The 17,505-nt window shown below is 40.6% G+C and overlaps 1 protein-coding gene across 3 annotated transcripts in view; it reads right to left on the reverse strand.

Moving 5' to 3' along the window:
- Fgf12 (fibroblast growth factor 12) overlaps positions 1-17,505 on the reverse strand; it is a 540,917-nt gene that overhangs the window by 242,879 nt on the left and 280,533 nt on the right. Inside the window, exon 1 of one of the 3 annotated variants that reach the window (XM_047564226.1) lies at positions 2,386-4,016. The exons of the other annotated variants lie outside the window; for them this stretch is intronic. Within the exon in view, the coding sequence (XP_047420182.1) occupies positions 2,386-2,584 (199 nt within the window). The 5' untranslated portion in view covers positions 2,585-4,016. Of the gene's footprint in view, positions 1-2,385; positions 4,017-17,505 lie in introns of those variants that run through there. 3 annotated transcript variants of the gene reach the window in all.

The following is a 17,505-nucleotide window of genomic DNA, read 5'->3' on the forward strand; positions in this document are numbered from 1 at the left end:
CAGAAATTCACAGTGGAAATTCGGGACAAGTTATTTCATGTCACCACTTCACCATTTTTGACTCAGTTTGTAGAATGCAAGGGTATGGTTTAGAAGGGCTAGTGATTTCAAGAATAATTCAAATATTAAGTGACTACAAGGTCAAAGTGCTTATAAAACAGATTCCCTCAAACAGCTCTTCTTTTTGGTGTTTAAAACTTCCTTCTAATCCACTAAAGAATCTGCTGTGGAATTGAGATGTGGAAGGTGCTATCTCTCTATAAATAGGCTCAGCCCATACTATGTGAATCATGGTTGCTGACAGCAGATCAACAGATTAATTGTTTGGCTTCCTTAGTAAGGGTAATAGCACACTATCATCTTCCCCAAAAGCTTTACCACATGTCACACTCCCGCTCCTCTAAGCTAAGCTTCAGAACGAACTCCAGCCGGTGGTGTACAAATGCATTTGTGCTGTCCTTACACTAAGAATATCTCAACAGTTCCTGTCATCTCTGTGCAAGATTGTTACTATGACACTTTAGGTAAAGAAGTCACCAGTCAGGAGCTTTCCTGCCAAATAGATGAAAAAGAGAAGCAGATTAAATAAACACTGAAGAAAATGATAAACTCAGAAATTCTCTATTTTTGAATGAGATACTAGGGAAATGGCCACAGGAAGCAACACACACTGTACTGCCTTCCCATGCAAAATTAAGCCTTGCAAATTGCTCATTTGCAAATCAGTTTCGGCAAAGATCAAATAAGTTTATCTTATCCATTCACAAATACAATCCACCTGTCATTCTTATTACCTTGTTTTTAGCTGAGGAGGTGGAGTAGGATCAACTTATGAACTTAATTATCCCAACTAGAGTGCAACAATGTACTAGAAACAGAGATCTAAGAGTCACATTAAATTCACAACCTTTAAGTTCCTTGTACACCATATAATCCCTAAGAGAAGGCTTCCAAACTAACCCTGTGTAACAAAACAGGAGATTTTATTTTCCCCTTAATATGAACCACTGAATATACAGTGATAACTTCAACTTCTGCATAAATCTTCACTTTATAAAATGTACATAACATATCAATTAGAAGTAAAATAACAGAGACTTTAGTAGCTCCTGCCTTGGGTTCGTTATATTTTTGTTTACTCCTGACATTTATTACTCTATTGCCATCCCAGAATTAAAAAAAAAAAAAAAAATGAGCCCACTGATGAAGTGACTAATGTCATGAACCCAGTGGAAAATAAAACAAGGTGACTTCCTCACAAGACTTCATCCCAAATTTTTAAGCTAATTCTAAGCCCGACTTACATGTAGCTCATGTGTTTCTTTCCACAACTTAAGAGAACACCAGGTCAGAATTGCTAAGGAGCTAACCTAAACTAGTCAACTTATCACAGAACTGGCTCTCTTTCCACACAGTATTCATTTTCAGTTCTCCACACCAAAGGTAAAACATCTGCATCTTGCAATTGACTCTGCAGCCACACCCAGGATCAATGGTCTGATGGAAGTCAAATCTTGACAATCTGTTTTCCTTCTCTGAAGCTGGGATACTGAACTAGCTTGGGCTGGGAACTGTCACACTGAAATTAGAGGTATCCAATTTCCCTTTGCAGTAACGTATCAAAGAATAATCATTTGCGTTTAGGACTGCAGAAGAAAATCCTCTTCAGAAAGGTTATGCTATGAAAATTTCTAATAAGTCTGAGGTTTTCCTTACACTTCCTGAGACCAAACTGTGGGTGTCATCTTGTTCACCTAATGTCTCAAAAGTTTAAGTGTGCAGAGGATGGCAATAGGACAGAAAAGTTTATAAGCAGAGCCTTTGGAGATCATCAAAGTGGCTGGACGAAGGGAATAGGAAAAGGAGGACAGTGTGAAAGGAAAATGAAGGAATAGTTAGAAAAATGAGAATAAATTTAAGTTTATCTGGTGTCTACTGAATGTCTATCATGTGTTGTTATTAGAGACAGGGAAGAGCTTGATTTATCTTTAGGTGATCAAGACGAAGAACAGGTAGTTCATGGATGGATGATTGGATGGATGGGAGATAAGAGTGACAAAATGTTTGAAAGGATGGATGAACTGATGAATGGATGGATGCCCTCAAAGACTCTAGAAACTATTTGGGATTAGCATATCTATATATGTGACTCTCATTCTAGTCAAACTGTGTATTGATCAAAGCATAAAGTGTGTTCCTGTATATGGGACAAGAAGCTATTAACTGACAAGACAGTGGTTGAAAGGGAGATATCTGGAAATTAGCGGAAAGGCCACAATGGAAGGGATCCTGGTTCCTCTCCATGAGTTGGCGATCCAGGTGCATTAAGGAAGGGGGAAAAGGGTGTCGGCCTCTGGGGAGCCCACTGTCCGGGCTTCTACTGACCTGGTCTCCGCCTCACGGGCCTCTTGCGGCCGCTGCAGAAGCGCACTTTGCTGAACACCCCGAGGACGTGCCTCTCGCACAGGGAGCGCCCGTCTTTGCTGGGGCTGGAGCGGCGCTTGGAGGCCGACACCCGGTCGCTGTTGGACTCCCTCGCCTGCCGCTTCTGCCGGATCAAGGAACTGGCTATCGCCGCAGCCATAGCAGCTCAGCGCGGGCCCCAGGCCCTAGGCTCCACGGCGCCCTCGGAATCGCGCTCCACCGGGGCGAGGGCAGGACCTCGGCGGTTAGGAGGGATAGGACAGGAGCGGGGAGGCAGTGCTAATATTTGAGGAGGCTGCAGTACAGAAAACCCTGCGCTCACAAGGTTAGTCAGAGTCTGGGCAGTGGCAAAAAATGTGTGAAGATCCAGATGTAAACTTCCCCAACCGCTGGCGGCGGGGGCGGGGCGGTCCCAGGCCTTCCTGCGAAGTAGACGTGTGCACCCCAAACTTGCACCCCAAGACGATCCGCGTCCAAGGGGTAGTAGTGAGTTTGGTCACACTGCGTTCAGGGTACCAAGTGGAAGGGGCTAAAGGATGTCCGAAATAACAAGCCGTGCCCCTGTTAGGGAGGCGCAATCGTCGTAAGGTGTCCAAAGTATATCTACACATACATACATAGAAAACCCGGTTACAAAGCAGCTTCTGGACCGAGGAGGGTAGCGTGCCCCCGGTAGAAAATACTAAAAAGTGAATAAAACGTTCCTTTAGAAAACAAGCCACCAACCGCAAGAGAGAAGGAGAGGAAGGCAGCAATTTAACTCCCTGCGGCCCGCAGTTCTGGAGATTAGGAGGTCCGTCCCGGCTTGGTGAGGTCTACGGAATGCATCGCACCGGCTGCGGTTCTCCAGGGGCTGGCCGCCCGAGTTCTGGAATTCCGAGAGGCGCGAAGTGGGAGCGGTTTGCCAGAGTCAGGGTAGGGGCGCGGGGCGGGGGCAGCTGTTTCCAGCTGCGGTGAGCGCGACTCTCCTCCAGCAGCACTGCAAAGAGAGCGGGAGACGAGGGGGGCGGGGGGAGGGAGGGAGATCCTCGAGGGCCACGCACCCTCGGGGAGAAACCCGCGAGAGGCGATCCGCGGGGTCCCAAGAGCGGGCGCTCTTTCTCTTTCCGCTTGCTTTCCGGCACGAGACGGGCACAGTTGGTGATTATTTAGGGAATCCTAAATCTGGAATGACTCAGTAGTTTAAATAAGCCCCCTCAAAAGGCAGCGATGCCGAAGGTGTCCTCTCCAGCTCGGCGCCCACACGCCTTTAACTGGAGCTCCCCGCCATGGTCCGCCCGGGGCCGCCGCACCGAGCAGGTCTCCGCACAGGCTCAGAGGGAGCGAGGGAGGGAGGGAAGGAGGGGGCGCCCTGGCGGGCTCGGGATCAGGTCATCGCCGCGCTGCCCGGACCCCCCAGGCGTTCGCGCCCCGGCAGTCAGCAGCTCACAGGCAGCAGATCAGATGGGGATTACCCGCCCGACGCGAGGCCGATCACTCAATCCCGCGCCGCCCATCCCGGCCGAGGAAGGAAGTGACCAGCGCGCAGCGAACACCGGCGAGTCTGCTCGGGTGGGGCGGGGGCTGGCTGAGGGCGACGTAGGCTCGCGGCGGCTGCGGCTCCGGATCGGAGCTGCCCACCATGGTCTGGCGCCGGGGGCGCAGGCGGGGTCCCTAGGCCGCCCCAGGCGACAGCGGGAGATGACCAGGCGCGGTACCCGGGCTCTTGGTGCCAGACGCGGACTCAGGGGACAAGACCAGGAGGCAGGTACTGGCGGACGCCAACTCGCCCAACTTGCTGCGCGGGTGGCCGCTCAGAGCCGTGGATTTGCTGGGCGCCCCCCACCGCTGCCTCCTCAGGCCCGGAAGGGGGCGCTCAGGGCGGAGTCCCATTCATGGAACTGAGGCTCTGAGCGCGCCGAGCCGCACTGGCTCCCGAGCGCCGCTGCTGGCTCTCTTGGCTGGAGCGCTAGCTCCGCAGGAAACTCCAGGCAGAGGCGACAGCCACCAAAACGGCGGGTGGGACGGAGACCCGCAGGCAGTCGGAGTCCCTCCTGCACCAGAAGATTAGGAGAGCGTCCAGATGGGCCCGAGTGGGGGTGTCGGACTCCGGGAGCGCAGGAAAGCTCAGCGCTCTCGGATCCTGCTCCCTCTCCTCGCGCCCTGGGCTCCCAGACTCCCTTCTTCCTCCCTCCCTTCAACCCTCTCCCTCCTCTCTGTCTTCTGTCTCTCCCCTTTTCTCCTCTCTACGCAATCCTACGTGATTGAGGTTTGGATGAGAAATTCTCAGAGGCAGAACGAAGGAACTGCAGCTCGGGTCTGCTCTGTCCGGTCCCTCCCCCACGAGAAGAACACATCCACCGAGGGGTTGAAGGACCTTGCTCAAGGAAAGGGTCTAGGGTGGAGGAGTTCTCTCCAATAAATTGGAGCACATAGCATTCTCTATTTAGGAAGGAATGAAATGGGCACTGGGGAAAGTAGCAATGGTCTCTTGGGCTCTCAATGTTGGGCCCCACCTCCATTCAGCTCATTTTGGAACAAAGAGTGCTTCTGCCTCCCTAGTTCCTGCCTTCTTAAGTTCCCTCTGGATAGCTACAAAGCAGGCTCATTCCCTAAAAAGAAAGAACAAGTGAGCAAACTGCACTGGCAGTGAATGGAGGTGGAGTGGAGGAGTGACCTGGGCAAAAGCAGTCAATAGTCAGCTTTTGGAGTGCAACCAGATCTCCAGAAGTGTTGTGATTACAGCTGATGTTAGAGAAGCAGAGGAGTCATCCAAGTTAAAATAGAGCAAGAAAGATTTTGGAAATGCAAAAGAAATAGTAACCTTTCATTCATGCTAAGGTCTGGGAGTGATTTTTAGTTATATTTACAATTTCTCTTCAACTTGTCTTTAAATACCACTAATATCTCCTCTTCACAAACTCTTCTCTAAACATCAAGGGGAGTGCTAAAGGATTAAATGGGTAGTATGGGCACCGGAAGTTATTGAAAATGGAGCCCCAGAAACTCTCTAGATATGGAAACAAACTTGTGGGCCTAGCAGATTCCCTTGGGCAATGAGAAGGCCTGAGGTCTGTGAGGTTATTCAGACCAAGCGCCAAGCCTAACAACCCAACAATAACTTGGGTCTGGGTCCTGGACCTTCCAAACTGCCAAAACAGAGGTTGACAGATAGTGGTTAATAGATCATATAGCTGGAAGGAAAATTAAACAGGTAAGACACCCTGAGGAAGGGGAGCCTCAGCTGTCAATCGGGAGCACATATCCCCTGTAGCACTTCAGTGAGGCTGAATGAGGATGATGGATTCCTTCTTGGAAGCTTAACAATACAGAACAAGATAGGGAAAAAAGACATACACACACCTCTGCTCCAACACTGAAGCTGAATGCATTTTCAAAAGTGTTCCTGGTTGGAACAAGAGGAATTGCTTAAAATCAATTGGTAACACTGTCAATTAGGGAAATGTTCACATTCCAGAAATAAAATTACAGATTTTCCTTAGCTACTAGAAGATTTCTCTCAATCTTGAGCAAGACAGTCACAGATAGTACTGTTTGGCTTTGGGGGCTCCCTGCCTTTTGCAAGTCAACACCAGAACAGATAAAGGTCATCTAAGGAGAGTACCCAGAGAACTAAGCAAGAGGGAGGTTTATAATGAGGGTTTGAGGAAATCATTGCTAAACTCGGAGTCTCTTTTTTATCCTCAAAATGGGGATAATCATTCCCATCTACCTCACAGAATTGAATATGCACATGTAAGCATTTTGAAAACTGGAAAATGCCAGATGAGTAAAAGAGATGATGACAGTGTTTATTATTTTTTTAAGAAAATGCATGAGATTCACCTGAGATGCTTGTTTAAAATATAGATTCCTGCCAGCCTCTCAAAATATGAAACAAATCTACAAGGTTGGAGCCTAAACCTAACTTCTTAAGTTCTCCAGGTATCAAAGTTTGAGAGTCTAATATATGTATATATGGTTTGATGTATACATACACACACACATACATACATACACACATATACGTATACATCTGGCACATTTCCCAAATATTGCAGTTCAGTACCCTAAAATGTTTGAAGCCCTAGAAAGAGTAGGTACATTCTCAAATCTCTGTGTATTGCTCTTTTCTACAGGCTTGTGAAAAATGAGAATGTTTTGATACAGAAGAGAGGCATGGGAGAGGAGTTGATGAGGCAAGACATGGAAAAGCAGATAACAGTTGTTGTTTGAAGTTCTCTCTGTCTTGACATGACAATATCAAGTTAAGCATTTACAGAACAAAACAAAAACATTCAATGTCAGTTTTCTGAAACTGACATTATTTATGTCTTTAGATCTCTTTTAAAAGAATGTGGTGAATATGGTGTTTTGGATCCAATGAGACAACAAGGACTTGACTCTTTCCCTTGCACTCCCGTAGCTATTATCGGAGTGCTTTTTAGTTGTGTAGTCCTTTAAACCACGGTCAGCATCATTTACTCCATCTCCTCAGTGAAATGAAAGGTAAGCATAGAGAAATCTGGAAAATTACCTCGGACCTATTTACATGGCTGTTGAACTCAGAAGCAATCCTTGATATTTTTATTGATTAATTATATCCCTACCACTAAATCTCATAAGCCTTCCTCCATGTTATAGGACATTTCCATAATATTTGTATTTGGGGATAAGGGAAGGAATTAAATCAACTTACTGGTTATTTTCATTAAATAAGCAGGAAGTTTAAAGGGTGCTATCTCAGGGATATTAGTATCTTGCTTTTTATACTCTCTTTCTTTGAACAATTGAAGAATTTCCTTTTCCAATTTTGAAGACACCATGAGTGGAAAAAATTGATTACTCTGGAGAATGTTGCCAGATATTCATCAAAAGGATGCTTATAGTTTTATTTATATTTCTGACTTCCAGTCAAACAAATACAACATGACAGTCTTAATCATCTCCATATATTAAAAGGAAAACCCAGAGAACATTTCATTGTCTTTTGCTTTTTCATAGGCCAAGTCTTCCAACTCCAGAATCTAACATATTGGGATTCGTTCACAAATCCCATTTAAACATGTATTGAGCACACATTGCATCCAGGATCCTGTGTCAGTTAGCAAGGAGAACTCTACACACCTTTGTATTCTCCTTGCCTTCAGCAAGCTCTGAGTTCATACAATTAAGATCATTTTGACTCCTGTCTTAATCACCCACTATCTGTATACTATTGGACAAATTAGTTAGCCTTTGAAACTACAACTTAAAATAAATAAATAAATGATTATGATACTAGCAATGTCTACCTAACTGGGATCTTGTAATATTCAAGAATATGTGACAAGAATGTCAAGTATGAGAATGAGCATGCTATCATTATGATATCCATTTAAATCAATTCCCTGCTATGAAATATAGACTTCTCAAAACAGGAAAACATACTTTGTGAATCATATTCATCATCATTCACTCCTGGACTTAATGTATTTAATGAAGGCAGGAAATCTACCTGAAATGAATGATTAACCTTGACATTGTAACGGCAAACAGAATGTTCATTAGTGGAATGTTGTCAATGTCCTTGTCTGTTGGAAACACAAAGAGGCTTAGCTCTGCTCATACATCATCCTGCTCTGAGATCAGGTCCCTGACTCAAAGTTTGGTGAATATGGGTTCAGTGGAATCAGCCACAGCTGGCTTGAGGATTAGAGGACCATGAATACTATCCTATATGAAAGCTGTACTCCCACTTACTTTTCTCTACCAGACTGTCAGTTAAAATCAGCTGGAAAAAGCAATATAAGCAATTGCTTTCTAATAATTTTTGAATTCCTTTCTACATCAAATTCATTTATTATTCAGCTTTTCAACGATTCAATTACTATATATGTCCAGTTTTGGTCATCCCTCAAAACAGGAAAGAGGACAGACTTAATTACTCTTTATGAAAAGACAAAAGGTCTTATTGCCCAAAAGGAGAGATTCTCAATATTTTGGAGAAGGTCTGCTTTGATATGAAACACAAGATACAGGCAATGTCACCAATGCTAAATGTCCTACATCTTTTTAAACGCATTACAATTATTGGCTCAGTGAATCCTTAAAACAACCCTATGAGGTAAGTTCTGTTATATCCCTGTTTTTAAATGAGAAAACTGGGGCATGGAGAGGGTAAGTTCTTAAACTTAGGACATATATCTAAGAATTTTATAGAGTAAAGTCATGCTATTTGTTTTCAGAGGTTCCCTTTTATCATCTATGTTATATTGTATGTAAATAAAAATATAATGCCATGACAATTATAATCATGTAATGAAATTCATAAGAATATCATTACCAGCTATATTTACATTACCATCTATTGTTTAAAAACAACCTTTCCCTGTGTTATCTCACTAGGACTCAACAAACTTGTCATGCAAGATAAGGAGATAAAAATAACCCAATTATACAAGCTGAGACTTATTGATGTCTGATGTCACACATTTAGTGAATGAAGATCTATAAGTTAATTCACACCTTCTGACCTCAGTGTTTCTACTCTCCCAACTAAGGTCACTGAGAGAAAAAAAAAATGGGAACATCAAATGTCCTTCCATTCACTAGCCTTGGGGGGCATCACACAAATGATCCTGAAGGATTATTCTGTAATTTAGAGGAGGGGATACAAATCTCCTAAATCTCTCCTGCTGCTGCAGCTTTTACCTCTTTCTGAGTCACAAGTTAAGATAGTCAGTAACTTAAGTTCACCTTCAGAACAAAACTACAGGAAACTAAATCAAAGGAGATGAATTTACATTTTCTTCACCCTAATTCCTAAAAACCATGCACTGGTTTTACACATACCCCTTCAGGAATAGTTGACACTTGATTATTTTCCTTCCCAGCTGGATGAGGGTGTTAGAAAACCTACCAGAACAGGCTGCCTATCATTTTAACCCTCCTCTAATTTCCATTTTCACCACTAGTGACAGTCCTTCCCTCTAGAAATGTGGCTAGAAGATCTCTTATCAGATTTAAAGCCCATAAGGACAGGGACCTTGTCTGTTTTGCTTGCTTACTTTATTCCAGTACTTAAAATGGTGTTAAGTACATAGAAGATATTCAGTTCATACTTGAATAAGAGAATTAATCCATCCAGCCAATGGCTTGGGGTATAATGCAGTGGTAGAGAGCATGTTTAGCATGATCAAGACCCATCTTCAATCCCTAGCACCAAAAAAATAAAATTTACTCATACATATACCAATCTTTTTAAGCCAAATAAATGCATAAGTCATCCCCAAGAAAAGAATGGAACATTTGCTCCTTGTATCGGGAAACAAACTCAGCTAACTCAAGAATATCCTCCACATTCCTAAGTAGATTATTTTACTTTATCAAGGGACCCTAAAATTCTCTAACTTTAATCTATCTATTAAAATCTGGTATCCTAAAAGGGTATAGGTATCTAGATTTCTGTTCTGATCAACCCTCACCCCCAATAGGTAGGCCTAAATTTAATTTATTTTAGTTCTAATGTATCTGCTCATCACACACACACATACACATATACACATGCAACACACACACACACACACACACATACACATTCACAAAAGAAAAGCAAGATACTAAACAAGACATATACACAGATATCAAACAAAATGAGTAACCAATTTTTAAAGTCTTAGAATATAATTAAAATGACCTTAAAATGGTTTGATGATAATAACATTCATATTGTCACCCATCTTTTTCCATGAGCTGCTTTTTCCATGGGCCATTCCTAGTTGTTCTCATTTCTAATTTTAGATTCCAAATTTTCTGGGAATGGATCTTGTTGAAATAGCAATCTCTTACAGCACATGACTGACACTCAAAATATACTACTAAAATCATAATAAATTCATTTTTTTGTATTCTGTATGTACACAGCACTGGACACTATGAAAGTAGCAAACAATTAGTGAGAAATCCTACTGATCCTGTGCTCACTAGTATTTGATACTGAATACAATTTTTATTGTAAATCACTGAAATACACAAACTGGTCAGGAAAAACTGTCAAAGAAGAAAGTGACCAGTTTATACAAGGTGAAGAATAAGGTCATTTCTTGACCTAAGTTTTTAGAATCCTCTAAAAATAAAATGTACGATAGAAATAACATGTGATTTAGAGTAAATAATTTATTCTTGCATAAAATTACTTAGACTACCTAAGCTTAAGTTTATTCATGTGTAAAATGACTACTATGTAGGACCCAAATTATTTTAAATAATATATTGAAAACATAGCACTGGTTTTTGAATGGAGAAAAAGCATTAATAAAGGCATGAGAGAATGAATGAATGAATGAATGAATGCATAAAACAGAAGTGGTCTGATAGGTGGATGAAATACAGCATCTTCTAAAAACACCAAATGAGCCTTGTTAAGCAAAGTAAAATAGCTCACAATAAAAATCAATCATAATTGACAATCTTAATGTCAGAGCACTGGAGATGCAAAAAGAGAAAACTTTCAATAAGCCTAGATAGTAAAAGAAAATATCAACTAAAATGCCTAGAAATTCACTTAACTGTCACTTTAACATAAGACCACAATTCCCTGTGCTTATTTGTGCCCACTAATCTAGCATATGCAACAAGACATCAATGGGACTGTGGTTTGGAAAATTCAAATGCTAACACCAGGATAGATGTACAGATAGATGGATAGGAAAGAAGGAAGGAAGGAAGGAAGATAAGTAGCAGATACATTTAAGTGCTCGAATATTAAAAGAGAGATAAAATAATTACATATGCATATTTCTTTAAGCAGTATTTGGAGAGGGAAATGACATGCTTGCAACATTTTCAGTAAGATACTAGTATTCCAACTTGTAGTATTAACTAAAAGGGATATCATGAGGTCATCAGCCCATTCCAGATGATTTGTAAATATTGTAGTCAGCCGGAGAAGATAAAAGACATTTTACAAGTAAGCTAGAAGATTATTTCCTAGTTAGATGAGTATGCTAAGATCACAGCAATGGAGATGCACTATTCATTCTCTTTGTTTTTTGGTAGTTCCTCCTTTCCTCCCTAAAAAGGGCCAAGTCAAGGAAATAGCTATAGTTGGCCTTTAAAAGACAAGTGACTGGAGGCATTTATTACTTGCTAAGGAAAAAAGTTAAAGAAAGAGATTTGACTTCAGGATAAGTGGAATTCATTACAAAAACAAAAACAAAAATAAAATCCTTCTAAAAATGATCAGTGTATAAGATTAGACATAAAATTTGGAGGTAAGAATCTTAACAGAATTTTGTATACTATAGAATACAAATTTTATATAATATAGTATTTTGAATATAGTATGTACTCTGTAAAAGTGTGCTAATTTAACTTTATATTAAAAATAATACATGTTCAGGGTGTGTAAGGATAACCTGAAGTTTCAATTTAAACAAAACCTTAGGCATGCTTTTATTCTAATAGCATTTTTAAGTAGTGGCTATAATAAAAAGAAGAGGAGGAAGGGGAAGGGGAGAATGAGGAGGAGAAGGAAGAAGAAGATGAGGAGGAGGAGGAGAAAAAAGCAAATGTCTGATAAATATGGTCTTAATCTGGGAGGGGTTTTCCTTTATTCCTTCTGTATATCTACATCAAATATGGAACTCATGTTTTCTGACAATGCTATCCTGATAGACCCCAGGATAAAGTTCACCATTCTATGTAAGTGAAAGCTTATTCCCTGAGTAGAAAGTCACCGTTTCAACAATCACATTAAAACAGGGTCTGAGCCTAGGAATGTGTGTTGAATACTTAAGGAAGAGAGTGTTCCTTGCTCTCTTGTACCTGGATTATGAGAGATTCATCCATTGCTTATGGTTGCTCTGTCAAGGGAAGAGATCCTCTATGAAACAGAATCAGGCCAGAAACTGCAAGAAAACAATCTCAGAGGGACTCCTGAGAAGCTGGTCTGGAGCTGTGGAACCCACAGAATGAACCATGTCAAGTTATACAGATCTTAATTGCAGATGACTCTCCCTGTTGTAGTTCCTTTTTTGCACAATGGCCTTCAGGAAAGTCTTATATTAGTGTTCCTGCACAGTCTCTCTTGTGCTGCCTATAATTAATGGAAAAGTGTCATGCCAATGCTTAGGCCCACAGCCACATAATCTGTGGCACCATGGAAATAACAAACATAATTAGTGGGGAGCTCCCCAGGTGTAGCTCTGGGATGACTCAGTCCTCACTGTGAGATATTTTCCTGCATTACCAACTACAGAGGATTAACAGTTTGATTTCAGGCAAGGATTCATTGGGTTTTCCTCATGAGTCCTTATATAATTTCAGGAAAATCTTATGCTTCTTACTTTGAAACTCACAAAAATAACACAAAAATAACAAAAATCTCTGTTCAAAGCAAAGGTTAAGGGGCTGTGGCTCAGTGGCAGAGCACTCGCCTAGCATATGTGAAGCACTGGGTTTGATCCTCAGCACCACATATATCTACAACTACATTTTTTTTTTTTAAAAAAGCATAGGTTAAAAGTGTTAGAGGAAAGGAAGGGGAATAGGAAATAAAAGGGAAACAGAAGTTGATTAGGCTCCTGCATGCACCAAGCATCATACTAAACTCTAAACCAGTTATTTTACCTAATCATCACAACAACTCCATAAGGCTAACACTGTTATCCACATCTTATAAGGAAACTGAAAGTCAGAAGATTAATTGTCTGAAATACTACTCTGGTTCAGATTTCAAGGCCGGTTGGGCTTTCTTCAGACCTAAAGCTCATTTCATGACCCTTTGTAGAGGAAGAATTCATAAAAAGAAGTTATAAGGGTACAAATTATTACTGAAGTGATAAAAAATGTTAAGATAACCCATAAGTTAAGGCCACTCAACATCAAAGTCAGAGATATCCCTGCTTTTGTTCTTCAGAGATCACAGAACCAACTGAAATATTTTTTAATGGAGTCAGGAGAAAAAAATTGAGGAAAGTGGTATTTACTTTTAGGGGTCTGAAGAGTTCTTATTGAAACTATCCTGTGTGGCCAGAGGCAAACTTACATATGGTGAAGCAGTTATCTCTAAGGAGGTACAGGCCAGTAACAAAATAGACTGCTTTGCAAAACGGGGCTGAGGTGCCCATCATTAGAGACCATCAAGTCAAAGTGAGGAGCCGCACCACAGGAGGAGGATCATGTGGCCAGAATGGTCCCTCTATAAACTGAATGGAGTCAGTGTTGCTGGGGATGGACAAAGCATTGGAATCATCATAGGGTGATCACAAGGCAATTCTTGAGAAAACATTTCTTCTTTGTAAAGAAAGTAATATGTAAGACTAGGTAAGGATGAATGAATGGTGAAACATTTCATGCTTCATGTCTCTGGGGGATAGTCAAGTAAAGCATGTCAAGACTAACCTGTGAAAAAATCACAGAGCCAAATATTTCTTTTATGTGGCATCTAAAGTGTGTTGCTAAGGCTAGTAGAGCTGATTAGAGAAGATAGTTGAAAGGATCCAGATAGTGTTCCTCGGAGTTGTGGTACTGAAGAGTAAGGAAAAGAAAACATGGAAACCTTTAAAACATCAGGAAGGAAAACTCCCCAGGAAAGGCCATTATAAAAGGCCAAGGGTGTTAGTCCAAACCACAGTGGATTCTGTGGAAGAGGTTCATTGACCCTTCTGGATCTCTGTGTTGGAAAGATTCTACATTAAGGTGAGAGACCTCAAAGTAACCAAAAGGTGAAGAACTTGAAGGTGAATGCAGAGCTAAAGGAAAATGGTCAGAAGGGCCACGAGTGGTTTCATGAACTCTGTTATGGTTTTCTGCACACCAGGCCTTGCATAGGTACAGTATCAGGCTTCCAAGAGCATGCAAAGTAAATACTTTGGCCTGAAGTTATGGTTGTTTGCTGCAAGATCTACCATTTCTACTATCAGTAATCGCAGCAAAATCTGGAGACCCAATTCATGGTGGAAAGAAGGAAATATTTAAATCTTCAAAAAGCACTCGTGACTTTTAATGTAGTGTCCTTGATTTCATTTTTTTTTTTTAGAAAGAAAATGGAGAATCATCACTCTGAAAATCTCAAAACCAATTTGAAAAAACTTACTATACCCTCGGAAAATAACTCACAAAATGATGCCTCAACTAAATGTTACACAGAACATAAGAAAATGGAGAGATGCTGGACAATGAATCAATGGTTGTCACACTCATGAAGTTAGGAGTTTTGACAGGCAACCATTCCATTTCCTGTTTGACGCTTTTTTAGCTTACTACCTACACTCTGTCATCTTCAGATCTGGAGAGCAAACATGTGTGTCCCTGGTAGGCAAGAAAGTATTGTGACCACAGGGAAATCCATAAGTCAGTCTTTACATTTTAAATCCCCTAAGGAAAGGTCGCTTTTGGAAAGATCCGGGAACCAGAAGTGACATTCAGTTTTAAGGGTTCTAAACAAGAAAAAGTGTGTATACTCTAAGTACCTTTTCAGTGTGACTGCTTACTTGAAAAAGAAAGGGCAATAGTGGCTATAGCAAAGACTGTCATGAGAATAAATGACTCTAATCTCAACAAAACTCTCTGAAGCTGCTAAATTCTCCCAATTTTAATTCAAACTGGGTCCCTCCATCTCTGAGTAAGTGGTGGTTGTGACAGAGGATGAATAAGAAGTAATGCAGTGGTCTGTACCTTGCAGAGATGACACAAAACAGAAAAATAAAGCTGTTTCCATCATAGGTGGATGTCAAAGATTTTTGTGTTGGGTTTGGTGGTGGTGGTAGTGGTGGTGGTTTGTTTTTTCCTGAGTGTGATCTCTATATAGATCAGAAAATCTTAGATAACTGTTAGTTATCTAAGTTATAATAACTATAATAAAAGGAAGAGAGAATTCTACTGTGAGGAGAGTCAACAGAGGAAGGGCATCCTAACAAACTCATTCCTAGTTTGAGCTGAATTTTCATTCTAATGCTACTTTCTCAATATGGAACCCTAAAGAAAATTTTCCTGTAGTCTGGCAGTTCATTTCCTCATTCTTAAAATGAGATTAACCAGTTGATTGCTGGGAAATTCTGTTCCCACTCTAAATTCCTGATTCTACCTATAATGTCCACCAGTATCACATTGCTTATATAAAGCAAACTAGCATGTACTACCTCTCATCTTGCCAAGTAACACTAGGTTACTTAAAGTGAAAAGAGTATAATCTTCAACCCTGGTCAATGACCCTCAGTCCCCACAAGAACTAAACCTGATTGGTTATCATTTACCACAACACATTTCTCTGTCACTCTATATAAAGGGATTCATTTTAAAAAGCAAATTTTTGAGTGCTTATTTACCAGGAACTAGTCTATAAGCTTCCTATACATATTTATATATAAATATATAAATTTATATAATTCACATAATAACTGTATGACGTGGGCAACAATTAGTAAACAGAGAAACAAAAACCAACTTGGTTTAGATTACACCGCTAGGAAAGGGAAAGACTTGAACACACAGGTCTGGCTCCAGTCTCTGACTTACAGATCAGGTTCCTCCTGTGTACTTGGTGCTGGTAGTAGTGATAAGGACAGCTATTGTAGCTCTTTGTTATTGTCCTATATGAACAGAGAGGATGTAGCAGGGTGGGAAAACCTGATGTAAAGAATTCCTTCAACTGAGAAACATAGGGAGCAAGAGAGTATGCTTTCCCCTTCTTAGTACTTGACAATCTTAACGTAAGCCTCAGTACTAACGTTCCTAAACATTTTAAATCTTAACTGAGCCCTATGATAGTATAATATCTCTCTTCTACTTCCTTGCAAAATGTGAAAAGAGTTATCCTGCTTCTGAAGTAGAATCAGATCTCAGTGTCTTACCAATGTTTGTCTTATCAAAGAGACCCCTGTTGCAGAATCAGTGTAAGTTAAATGAATATGGTTTTGCTAACCAGTTGTCCTAAAAGCAGTAAAATATGTGGAAATTTTAAAAAGTTATATCAGGAAGATCTATAAAATGCCAAACTGAGATTGGATTTTCTCTCCAGAGTATTCAATCTCAGGAAGCCTCTGTATGAGAGGAGCAACTTAACATAGCGTTAAGTCACTGAGTCTGGAGGTTTTGCCTTTTAATGCATAGCTGCTATTAGTTTATGGAGAGAGTCTAAGCAGTTTAAATTTTGCTCCTTATGATCATTTGGAAAATAAACATAATCGATTTTCATGACAAAGATTTAGATTTAAAATCACTAAACACAAAAACAAGAATGAAAGAATCCTACAAATCATTCAGGCCAATGCCTTTATTTTAAAGATTGTGAAACTGAAGACTGAGAAAGGCATGGGATGTTTCAGATCCCATAGTTCTTGGCAGCTTAAGCAAAAATATAGCTTAGGCTTCCTGATTTTAAGACCAGTGATCTCTCCAGTATAAGGTTTAATTTTTCAATGAAAAATCATATTTCAGGCTTCATTTAAAAAAGATGACTAGGAAAAAAACTAGGATGTATAGCATGCCACCATTTATAAGAAAGGTGCTTTCCATTCAGTTCTTACAATCACCCAGTAAGAGAGTTGCTTATTAATATTGTTACATCCCTAATTTATAGATGCAGAAAGAGAAGTTCAGATAGCTGAAGGAGTAACCAAGTCACATACTTGGTAAATGATGGCACTCTAGCTCTGATCTTCCAAATTGTACTTTTCCTCATCCTCATCTCTTTAAATCTAGCTATTTCAGATAAGACTAAGTGAATTATAAGATCTTCATAAAAGACTATTAAGGCTTTCCCTCGAAGTCCCAAAATAGCATATAAGGTAGACATTTCTTTAATATCCACTTTCCCTCATCCTGTTCATCCAACATCAGTTTTCAAATAAAACAGGACAGTTTAGTATAATAGGAGTTTCTCTCACTGGTTTATTACATAGGATAAAATAGTCATGATTCTCTTTGAAACCAACAAAGTTATCACCAACCTACAGATTTCTTTGTGATGCTAATAAGAATTTTCATTCAGTACCAGGTAGTACTTCTTGGAAAACATCTGGCGTTGCATACCAAGAATACAAGGGCTGAAAGGTAGGACCGTGACCTTGCCTCAGGATCTTCTCCACCAGGTAATTTTAAGGCAGGCACTGCCTTTAA

This window comes from Sciurus carolinensis, chromosome 9 (genome assembly GCF_902686445.1).
Source record: "Sciurus carolinensis chromosome 9, mSciCar1.2, whole genome shotgun sequence".
NCBI classification, from domain to species: domain Eukaryota; kingdom Metazoa; phylum Chordata; class Mammalia; order Rodentia; family Sciuridae; genus Sciurus; species Sciurus carolinensis.